Source organism: Tasmannia lanceolata, unplaced genomic scaffold, assembly GCF_043159265.1.
Source record: "Tasmannia lanceolata isolate RefF3 unplaced genomic scaffold, GAP_Taslan_0.1 ptg000023l, whole genome shotgun sequence".
Lineage (NCBI taxonomy): Eukaryota > Viridiplantae > Streptophyta > Magnoliopsida > Canellales > Winteraceae > Tasmannia > Tasmannia lanceolata.
Window position 1 is genome coordinate 14,149,582 of NW_027518700.1, and position 12,156 is coordinate 14,161,737.

General features: G+C 37.9%; 1 protein-coding gene across 1 annotated transcript; it reads right to left on the reverse strand.

The window, feature by feature from the left end:
* Positions 1 to 616: 616 nt before the first annotated feature.
* Positions 617 to 3,330, reverse strand: LOC143856810 (AAA-ATPase At3g28510-like). The gene is made up of 3 exons (XM_077367094.1): positions 2,875 to 3,330; positions 1,729 to 2,151; positions 617 to 1,301 (listed from the first exon to the last, which is right to left on the reverse strand). The coding sequence occupies exons 1-3, from the start codon at positions 3,313 to 3,315 to the stop codon at positions 717 to 719; spliced, it is 1,449 nt and encodes a 482-aa protein (XP_077223209.1). The 5' UTR covers positions 3,316 to 3,330; the 3' UTR covers positions 617 to 716.
* Between the last annotated feature and the right edge of the window lie 8,826 nt (positions 3,331 to 12,156).

The following is a 12,156-nucleotide window of genomic DNA, read 5'->3' on the forward strand; positions in this document are numbered from 1 at the left end:
TGCTTTTGGACCTATTTTCTGTGGGGAGAATACAGAAACAAAAGGTGACAAAGAACTTGCTCGGCGAACTTTGACCGACAACACCCATTTGTCAAAATCATGCCTCTGTAGTTTCAGGCTATTCGCATGCTCATGTTTCAGGCAATTCTCATGCTCATGTTTCTGCCCTTTTTGTCCACACGAGAATGTGAACCCTTGCCCAACAAACCCTAACTCATTGAAAAGAAATGATTATGAGTCTACGAAACGTAAAAGCCCTCCAAATGAACAAATTCCATGGTGAAAACTGAAGACAAAGGAGCAGAATCTACGAATAATTATTATTGTAGTTATGAAGAGATCCAAAAACAAGAGAGAATCGTCTTGTATGTTGACCACGAAGTGGCTGTATACATAAACTAGCAGCGAATTGAGCCGTGGTCCACCAGGTAGTGCAGCCTCAGAGCTATTGCTTCACGGCAGATCCTGTTCAAAACCCAATAACTCCCTAATAACTCCTTGATATTAAAAATCCACGTGTATGGCCGACCCAAAAGAGTAGCCACATGTGAGCTCCCAGTGTTGAAGTATAAGTGATTAAATAACACCAACTCTAACAGCTTAAGCTTTTGGAGCAGCAGCAAAATACTTGACTCTCTTCTTGTGATTCTCCACCCTCTTGGATGGTTTTTCTGATTGCTTTATTTTGGAAACAAACGCCAATTTATGATCTCCTTTCAGTTATTTTCCACTTCTTTCAATTTCTCATCTGGGGCCGTTCTTTCCGTTTCTTCGATTTCCTCTTTGGGTTCAGCATCAGAGGCCACTCGTATCTTCAGCTCCTCCTCCACGTTTCTCATCCCAAGATCTGCATCGTCATTACAGCTCATAAAAACCTCCGCAACATCAGCTGGAGTAATCTTCACCAAAGGCAAGAACTCCTCCACCTCCTTCTCAAGTTGGTGTTCTTCTATGTAGAGATAGTTCTTCATCAGTATCTTAAACGCCTTGAACTCACAATAAGAAAGATTGATGTGCTTGTCCATCCGTCCAGGTCTAAGCAATGCCGGGTTGAGCTTCTCTATATGATTGGTTGTGAAGATGATCACCCTCTCTCCCCCACAAGAAGACCACAACCCATCCACGAAATTAAGCACCCCTGAAAGACTAACAGTGCTAAACGGCGAAGAAGCCGCACTTTTGCTCTTCTTGTTTTCATTCCCCTTGTTCTCTTCTCCTTCCTTTTCTTCCTCCTCCTCCTCCTCCTCCTTTAGTCTCTTCTTTCTGTCAGAGAGATCCAGCGTGCAGTCCACATCCTCTACCTGTAAAAATTTAAATAATTAAATAACGCCAACTTTAACAGCTTAAGCTTTTGGAGTAATTGGCTGTCTCACATGGTATCACACCCAGCAGATTCTAGGTTCAAGACCCAACAACTATTTGATATTTTCAAAAAATCCACGTGTACGGCCAATCCAAAATTAGAGGAAGCACGCGCCGGGGAGGGGTGTTAAAGTATAAATGATTATATAACACTAGCTCTAACAGATTAGGCTTTTGGAGTAATTGGTTTTTTCACATGATGTCAGAGCTCCCACGGCAGGTCCTGAGTTAAAACCCAACAACTAGTCAATGTTTTTTTAAAAAAAAATTCCACTACAGGCAATTGAAAAATGAGGGGCAACATGTGGGAGTGACTGCTAAAGCATAAATGATCAAATAACACTAACTCTAACAGCTTAAGCTTACCACAATCACCGACTTGCTCGAAGTCGCGATCAGAAGCTTCCTCAGTTGCCAATTGCTCGTCACTGCTGTTAATTCCAGGTCATAGATGTTGAATCCGGGGAAATTCGCGATGGCTGCAATCAAGCTAGTCTTCCCTGTACCTGGCGGGCCATAAAGAAGATAACCCCTTTTCCAAGACTTCCCTACTCTGCTATAAAACTCCTTCCGATTCACGAATTTCACCAAATCTGCTTTAATCTCTTCTTTCAGTTCAGGATCAATTGCCACCGTATCGAAAGTCGAGGGGTGCGAAAAGAGTACCGAAGACCAGAGGCCACCGCCCCCGTCTTCGGCGGAGCGGTTCGTGTAGAGCTTCCTCTGTTTGTTCTTTAATTTAATCATGGCCCCTTGTTGTATGACTTGAGGGAGATAGAGGGAATGGACCTGTTGAGGTATAAATGTTTAAATAACACCAACTCTGATAGGTTAGGCCTTGTTCATTTAAGATGACAAGCATGGTTTAAAATTTCGGTTTCGGTAACCATTTCGGACATTAGGAAAACCGAAATTTCGGTCGAAATTTGGTACTCCCGTTCGGAATTCTGGACAGAAATTTTGAATTTTCGGACCGAAATTCAAAAAATTCGGACCAAAATTCCAAAATTTTGTAACGTTTATTTTTTTTAAAATAAAAAATTCATTTTCTCAAAATTTCGGACCTAAATTACCGAAATTTCGGCTAAATGGCGAAATATTTAATTTCACCAAATACCGGTTTCGGTCCCCACCGAAAATCGAAATTTCGGATTTCGGTTGAAATTTTAAACCATGATTACAACAACCGATTGTGAGTGCCAAATCGATTATTGGACTCAATTACAGAGTCCAATAATCGGTTTGGCACTCACAATTGGTTGTCATAATCTTAAATGAACAAGACCTTAAGCTTCTGGAGCAATTGATTGTTTTCACATGGTATCAGAGATATTGCCTCACGGCATTCTCTGGGTTCAAAACCCAACAACTCCTTGATATTAAAAATAAATTCACGTGTACTACAAACCCAAAAAAAGGGGTCACGCGTGAGGGAAGTGTTGAAGTATAAATGATTAAATAACACCGACTCTAATAGTTTAAGCTTTTGGAGTAATTGGTTTTTTCACAGACCTTGTCCTTGTATTTCTTGTGGAAGGTGAGCTCGAAATAAAGGGATTCCTCAGATCGGTTGTAACCAGTTTTTTTCTGAACGGAGTGGAGATACCACTTGACTTTGAAGCCATGAAAGGTGTCTACGACCTTTTGGTTGGTGTCCATGGTGAAGGTGAGCTTCTTTGTGTTCTTGGGTTTGGAGAGTCTGAGGATTTTGGCGGAAGAAAAGCATTGGGAGCTTAAATAGGTCTTGACAGTTTCGAAGAGTTCGTTGTCGTAATTAGAATCGAATTCTTTGATGATGATGGAGATGTTAGATTGGAGTGAGGCCAAGAGTTTCGAAAAGAAGCTTTTTAGTGTGTTTAATACTTCTGGTGGGAGGAAGTCTTGAATTGCAGTTCGGAGGAACATGAAGGTTGCTAGCAGAGAGCCTATGGATTTCCAATCCAAGAAATCCATATTTTTCTCTGTTGTTCCCTTTCTCAGAGAGAGAGAGAGAGAGATGTTAGAAATTTTTAAAACAATAAAAGAGTTGAAAAGTCAAAGATACCTTTTCTTTTAGTTTAAAAAATTTGGAGGGAAGATTCAAATTAATGTTTCCCTCTCTTGTTTTAAAGTAATTTTTTTTTGTTTGAATGGGGATTTGAACCCAAGACCTTGGTGTGTGTGTTTGAAAAGGGAGCTCTCATTTACAAGTAAAAAACAAATAGTCCCACATTGCTTTGGAACAAAATTCTTCTCATCCATATAAGATGGAGAGTTGGAGAAAGGCTTGGGCCTTTAAGGGGCTTTAGAATTTGTTGGATCCTAGGCTTTTAGAAGAGAACAAATCCATATTCAAAACACACGCACGCGCGCGCCTCGCCTCGCCGGGCCGTGGTTCGAGGTCCGATAAAGTATCTTTTTAGTGCCCAAAACATTTTTTATTTTCCCATTAAAATCAAATCAATTTTTAATCTCCCCACGTTTTTGTTATTAACACTCCTATTAAGTGTGTGAACTGTTTCATATCCAACAGTCATAATTGTGACTGTTGGGAGAGAAACGGTAGTCACTAATAATGGTGATTAATCATCCTCCAACAGTCATTTTCTCATCTATAAAAAGGAGAAAACAACACCATTGGAGGACACAGCTTTTACAAAGAATTGCTTTTGTTTTCTGCCATCTTCTCCCTCTGTATCTGAGTACTATTCCAAGGTGGTTCTGGGTGGACCAGTCAACGAGTGCAGGTGGACTGGAGCCTTTCTGGCTATTTTATCTTGGAGCGTCGGTTCGCGGATCCCGTTGTACCGTAGGGGGCGAATACGATTCTTAAGGAGAGTGACCATGTGGCACGACTCAGCCTTTCTTCCTCAAATCTGATTTTACCAACGTTTTCAACAAAACAGATAAGTACAAATTCATTTTTATTTCTTTAGAAATCTAAAACAGTGCTAATTTAGAGACAGAATAACCATTATCTTTTCTGGATTCAATCAAGCCATAAATCAGACCTTGCTGGACAAATCTGTTTTTACAACAATCTTAAGAATCGTATTCTAAGATCTGATCCTATGGCTTCTGATAATCCAAACCCAAGTTCTGTTGATCCCATCTCTGTTGAGAATTCCAATCCAACTTTAGTTGTTCGCACCCCTGTTGTGAACAGAATTCTCAACACCGTTCTAGATTTTTTCAAGATCGAACGTCTTACTAGATTGAACTATAAAAGATGGAAACAACAGATCTTATTTGCTCTGCAACAAATTGGTGCTGCTTTTGTTCTTACCCAATCAAAACCATCTGAAGATTCTGCTGAATTTGAAAACTGGAATAATGCCGATTATAATTGCTAGAACCATCTCTTGAATGGTTTGTCAAATGACCTTTATAACATATACTATTCATATGAACATGCTACTGATCTTTGGAATGCATTAGTAACTAAATATGATTTAGAGGATGCTGGAAATAGGAAATATGTGATAGGGAATTTTTTAGATTTTGCTATGGAAGATGGGAAACATATTTCTGCTCAAATAGATGAGTATCAGTTCCTAATTGGAGAATTGGCTAAGGAAGGTATGAAGTTACCTGACACATTCATGGCTAGTTCTCTTATTGAGAAACTGCCTTTGTCTTGGAAAGATTTTAAGATCGGAATGAAGCACAAGACAAAGGAATGGAGCTTAGACCAAGTAGTTGTTCGGATTAAAATCGAAGAGAAAAACAGACTAAAAGATAAGCAACAAAATGCCAAAGAGTATACCTCTAAGGCAAACATTGTTGAAACCAAGAATGATGGGTCTAAGAATCTGAAACCGAAGAAGGAAAAGAACTTCAAGAAATCTGGACCCAAGAAGAAATGAGCCTGTTTTGAATGTGAAAAATCTGGACACTACAAGAAGGACTGCCGATACCGAAAGACTAGTTCATCCTGAGCCAAGGTTAATTTAACCGAGGCGGATGTAATTGCAGCGGTTGTGACAGAGGTAAATTAGGTGGAAAATCCAAAGGAGTGGGTTCTGGATACTGGTGCTACCAAGCACATTTGTGGAGACCGAAGCTTCTTCTACAACTACACCATAGTTAAGGAAGGGGATCAAGTTTTCATGGGGAACTCACAAACCTCAAAAGTCGTTGGAAAGGGCAAAGTATTGCTGAAGTTAATTTCAGGGAAAGTACTTGCACTTCAGGAGGTGTTGCATGTGCCGGATATACGGCGTAACTTGGTATCAGGAGCACTTCTCAACAAGAACAGACTGAAGCTCACCTTTGAAGCAGATAAGGCAATCATTAGCAAAAATAATGTGTTTGTAGGAAAGGGCTACAATGCCAATGGTTTATTTATTCTTAATGTACTTGAAATCCTGAACGAAAAAGCATCATCTTCTTCTGGTTACATTGTTGAGTCCTTTGATATTTGGCATAGTAGACTAGGCTATAGAAGTGCACCTTATATTAAAAGACTTTGCAACTTAGGTTTAATAAATGAAAAAATTGAATCTAGTGAAAACAAATGTGAAATATGTGTTGAAGCAAAATTCACAAAGAAACTTCACTTTAGTGTTGAAAGGAAATCAGATTTACTAGAACTAATTCATAGTGATTTAGGTGATTTCAGATCACTTGAATCTAGAGGAGGAAAGAGATATTACATAACCTTTATAGATGACTTTTTCAGATACACTAAAGTATACTTATTAAGAACCAAAGATGAGGCTGAACAAGCCTTTGTAAAGTATAAAAATGAAGTGGAAAATCAATTAGGCAAAAAGATAAAAAGACTTAGAACAGATAGAGGTACAGAATACTCTATAACTAAGTTCTGTGATGATAATGGTATTATCCATGAAACCACAGCCCCTTATCAACCTGAATCAAATTGTATAGCAGAACGGATGAACAGAACCTTAAAGGATATGTTTAATGTTATGTTGATAAGTTCTGATTTACCCTTAAACTTGTGGGGGGAAGCACTTCTTTCGCCTTGTTATATATATAACAGGATACCCCCAAAGAAGAAGGGTCATATACCATATGAATTGTGGCATAACAAGATGCCTAGTTTATCTCATTTGAGAGTTTGGGGTTGCTTGGCTAAGGTTGGAATACCTGAACCTAAGAAAAGAAAACTATGACCTAAGACTTGTGACTGTGTATTCATAGGATATGCTCAAAACAATAAAGCGTATAGATTTCTAGTTTTGAAATCAGTTGAAAATATCCTAGAATATAACACTATAATTGAATCTAGAGATGTTGAGTTCTTTGAACATCACTTCCCTATGAAGAAAGAAATTCCTAAAGAACCTAATAATGTTTCAAGAAATCAAACTGAAACTGAAAAGGAATTGGACCCTGAGTTTCAAGAACTCAGAAGAAGTAAAAGACAAAGGAAAGAAACAAATCTAGGAGATGGGATGTTCACTTATCTAATAGTTCCTGTAACTTATACTGAAGCTGTAACTTCTCTAGATGCTGTATTCTGGAAAGAAGCTATAAAAAGTGAACTAGACTCCATAATAGAAAATCACATTTGGGAACTAGTGGACCTTCCTCCTGGAACTAAAGCACTAGATAGCAAATGGATATTTAAAAAGAAGTTAAGACCTGATGGGACAATTGATAAGTTTAAAGCAAGATTAGTGGCTAAAGGCTTTAGACAGAAAAAAGAGATAGACTACTTTGATACATACTCTCCTGTTGCTAGGTTGTCCACCATTATGATACTATTAGCTATAGCCTCTATTCATAAACTGGTAATACATCAAATGGATGTAAAAACAGCATTCTTAAATGGAGATTTAGAAGAAGAAATTTACATTAAACAACCTGAAGGATTCATTGTGTTTGGACATGAAAACAAAGTTTGTAAACTAATTAAATCACTATATGGCTTGAAACAAGCACCTAAACAATGGAATGACAAATTTGATAGTGTATTAGTTACAAATGGCTATAAGATTAATGAATCTAACAAGTGTGTTTATAGTAAGTTTAATGGTGATAAAGGTGTAATTTTGTGTGTATATGTAGATGATATACTAATAATGGGTACTAGTTTAGACATAGTTAAATCTACTAAGAGATTTTTAATGTCAAACTTTGAAACCAAAGATATGGGTGAAGCTGATGTAATCTTAGGGATGAAGATTATCAGAAAAGAAAGTGAAATAATATTGTCCCAGTCTCACTATGTAGAGAACATTCTAAGAAAATTTGGACAATATGATAATTTACCTGTGAAAACACCTTTAGATTGTCAGGTACACCTTAAGAAAAACAAAGGTGAGATGGTATCTCAAAAGGAATACTCAAGTATTATAGGTTCAGTGTCATATTTAATAAACTGTACTAGACCGGACATTGCACTAGCAGTTGGAAAACTTAGTCAACACACACATAGGCCAGGACATGAACACTGGCAAGCTTTGACTAGGTTGTTGAGGTACTTAAAAGGTTCAATGAACCTTGGACTGCATTTAAAGGGGTTTCCTGCTGTCTTGGAAGGTTATAGTGATGCGAATTGGATCTTTGATTCAAGAGATTCAGTGTCTACCAGTGGATATGTATTCACCCTTGGTGGTAGTGCGATTTCTTGGAAATCGGTTAAACAAACTTGTAGTACAAGTTCCACTATGGAAGTAGAATTTATAGCCTTAGCCTTAGCAGGAACTGAAGCCGAATGGCTCAGGAATTTCTTGGCAGATGTGACTTTATGGCCAAGGCCAGTTCCCTTAGTGTCTTTACACTGTGACTGCCAAGCTGCTTTAGCCAAGGTCAAAAGTAAGACCTATAATGACAAAAGAAGGCATATTCGCCTGAGGCATAATTTGGTAAAGCAATATTTGAGTGAGGGAACAATTGCACTTGACTTTGTAAGGTCGGAGAGAAATTTGGCAGATCCTCTGACATAACCATAAATAAATAAGGTGGTTTATGAGACATCGGTAGAAATGGGGTTAAAGCCCGCGGCTTAAACCATTAGTGATGGACACCCAACCTATGTGAAAGGAGATCTCTGGAATTAGGTTCAATTGGTACTAACAAGTCACTGAATGGTTTGTTAACACTATTACCCCTATTCTTAGATGCAAAATGATTGAAGATAGTGTTCACTGCAAATAAGGTAGGGTGAGTTGAAGACTCTTAATCGGTTCATGTGGGACCCGATCCCGCGAGAGGGGTGGTGGCGCGAGCCGCCACGCACTATCTCTTGGTCTCTCGTACCCACGCGATTGGCGTGTGCCTTTTATTATTAATTTTAATTCATCTTTTATGTGAACTTGGGATCACTAAGGCAATCCGAATTCCACACAAAAGAGACTGACAGAGTCGCCACCTAGATGTGGGATCTAGGACCCATAATTAACCAGAAATCTAGACTCGCTACCTGGTTACAAGAATGGAAGGTATGGGGATTTATCCACCACATGCACCATTCCTGCCCGATAATCGGTCTTCAATTCCAAAAGTTAACTCTTTTAAATTCATTTTTAATGGCTCATTCAACTCTCTGTTAATGTGCTATCTATGTGACATGCATCCTATGATCTAATTTCAATGTGAATCCTAAATGTGTATCTTGATTTCTTAATTGGTTTGGATTCAATCTAAGTGAAAGTTCTCCTAAAATTCTAATTTCATGGAAAATCCTAAGTGATTTGATTGTTTCAACAGTTTTAAAAGTGATTAGCCCGAGTCCTCAGATGATCTGGTATTCATCCAAAGAAGCCTACGTATCCCCGCCTCCACGAGAATCAAGGCAACGTAGTTCTTCGCGCCTATTCTAAGCTAGGATGCCTAAGACACCTAGACTTCTATCCTAGACTCGATCTAAAAGACCGAACCGGTTATTAAAGTTTCTTGTACGATTATTTAAATTTCAGTGAATTGTGGATTTTATGACACCCTATATGCCCTAACTAAATGCAGATTAGCCCTAAGCTAATGCAGGTGGTTCTTACAACCTATGTGTGACTAGGCTGTATTTCCTACGGAAAACCAAGGGTGGACTAGCGTATCCTACTCTAGTCATCACTCGGCGATATGGATCGCCGACTGACCGGACGGAGGCGCTCCTATAACTCTAGGACAGACCTCTAACTCTAAAACAAGCACACAGCAAACAATCAATCAAACAACCTATCAAAAGAAAAACCCTAACTCTAAAATTCTCTATCGAGGAGAAACTCCTAACTCTAGAGGAAGGTCTTTTGAAAACTATATTTTAAAGGTTTTTGAAGAAGGTTTAAAACGTTTATTTACAAAAAAAGTTTGGCTGGACTTGGGATGTAAATCCCAAGCTGCACTACGTACCTCGGAAGAGGATCAAGCCAACGTAGTTCGAAACGAACTCTCAAACTACGCTTCTAAAAGAAACACTCACACTTCAGATTTTTTAAGGTTTTTTTATATTTTCAAATGTTTTTGATATTTTTAAAGTTTTCAAATGTTTTTGAGTTTTAAATTTCTAATGTTTTTGGATTTTAAAGCTTTTCCAATGCTCAGGACCTTTAGATGAATTCACTCTTACAGAGAACAAACAAGCATAACCATAAACTAGGGCAAAGCCCTAAAGCAAAAAGGGGAAACCCCAAACAAGCAACTAACGCCTCAAAGAGACGAACCACAACAAGAAAGATAGCGTCCCAAGAAGAGAGAAAACGATCCAAGATCCCAAGCAAGCAACGCTTTAATAAGACTGAGTTAGCCTCTAATCAAAGCGAAGTAATCAACAACTCTAAAGGAGAAACTCCGAACTAACAACACTAAAGAGGGGAACAAATGAGTCAGAGACTCTCTAATACTACAACTTAGAGGAGGAATGAGTCAAAGACTCCCAAAAAACGCCAACAGAAGAACCAATGAGTCAAAGACTCCCTAGTAATACCACAAAAGAACGAATGAGTCAAAGACTCTCTAATAATACCTACTAAGAAAACGAAGTGAATCAAAGACTCTCTAAAAGAAAAGAAAACACGAGTCAGAGACTCCACTAACACCCACTAAAGGATAGATGAGTCAAAGACTCTCTAAAAGAAATGGAAACATGAGTCAAAGACTCCACTAACACCAACTAAAGATAAATGAGTCAAAGACTCTCTAAGAGAAAAGGAAAAACGAATTTGAACATTTGGCAGAGGTAAAACACCCAGCCGGGCCGGACAGCTACCTAGCCCTAGGGTGCAACAAATGTGCAACCCAATACCCATAAGGGTAGGGGTATGAAGCCAAGCCGAGTAGGGTGTTCTCTCAAAACCAAACGGCGCACAAAGAGGACTAACGAGAGAATGAGACCGGGCGGGTCTCCCAAACAAACACAAAGATGGGCTCCAAGTAACCTTATCATTGCCCTTGCAAGGGGGAAGCAAGGCTAAGACAACTAATTGACCAAATTGGTCTCTAATTAACAGAGGCACAAATTGAGGTGCAACCTCAGAGAGGATTCTACAAATGAGGCAAAGCAGACCTTCTTAAGGAATTAAGATGTGACAGAATTTAAGGTCCTTTAAAGATTTTAAGATGATTTTCAATTAATTTCGGATTTTCAATGAATTTTATCAATTTTAATCATATGAGTGATTTTACAAGTGAAGTTGTTGCAAACGAACTCGAAATGAGTTGAAACTTCTCCAGAAACAAGATATGATGAGATGTAACTTACTGGAATATTTTTACAGATTATTACATTAAACTCATATTTAATTTGGATTTAAAAATTAATTGACCAGATTGCAAAAATAACACAGAAACTACTAGATATAGAAATCTAAATTCCATGAAATTTCTACAGTAGTAAGATATAAGTGAAAATAGCATTCTGTGAGATTTCCATGAATTTAGAAAACTATTTACTATCATTTTTGGATTTTTCAAATTTCAAACCAGATTATGAATTAACACCACAGCTCATATGAAATAAGATCAAAATCACTTGAAAATTTTACAGAAGCAAGAAGTATAGAATTTAAGACTACTGTAAAAATTTGGAGAATTGTATCTGTGATTTGACATCAGTAACAATTCTCCCAAAATCTGATAATTTTCAAAGAATGCATAAAATAATATACCAAACAAAATCCAAAAATTCTCACAAATTCATGGTAGAATGTATCATTATCATATTATTTTCCCACAAAATTTCATTATTTTTGGAATCTGTTTAGTATATCTTTTAGTTTTCTTCGTTAAAAATCATGCAAAAATCCGAAAATATACCAAATAATTCTAAAAAATTCTGAAAACAGTGTACCTACCTGTGATGAGTTCCTCGCCGAATCCAAAAGCCGAAAAAAGACTCAAAAATCCCGCTATGTGCGATCGCTTCCGCTTTCTTCCTTGTTTTTTTCTTTTTTCCTCTCTCTCTCTCTTATTTTCACTCCCTCTCTTATTTTCTTTCTCCCCTTCTCTTTTTTTTTTCTCCTTCTCTCCTCCTTATTTTCTTTCTCCCCTTCTCTCCTTTTTTTTCTCCTCTCCCTTTTTTTCTTCTCATCACCTCTCTTTATATAGTGAAAAACTTAGTGGAGAGGTGGAAATAAATAATGAGAATGGTGGGTGTGGTGGAGAATAATGGAATATATAATGGTAATGGTGGGAATGGTGGTGGGAATAATGGAATATATAATGGTAATGGTGGGAATGGTAGTGGGGATAATGGAATATATAATGGTAATGGTGGGAATGGTGGTGGGGATAATGGAATATATAATGGTAATGGTGGGAATGGTGGTGGGGATAATGGAATATATAATGGTAATGGTGGGAATGGTGGTGGGAATAATGGAATATATAATGGTAATGGAGATAATGGTG

Excerpts from the sequence above, each read along its gene's own strand:
- LOC143856810 (XM_077367094.1), bottom strand. The coding sequence starts at position 3,315 with ATGGATTTCTTGGATTGGAAATCCATAGGCTCTCTGCTAGCAACCTTC. Across the intron at positions 2,152-2,874 it reads ACAAGAAATACAAGGACAAG|GTCCATTCCCTCTATCTCCC; the intron begins GTCTGTGAAAAA and ends ATACCTCAACAG. Across the intron at positions 1,302-1,728 it reads CGAGCAAGTCGGTGATTGTG|GTAGAGGATGTGGACTGCAC; the intron begins GTAAGCTTAAGC and ends AAATTTTTACAG.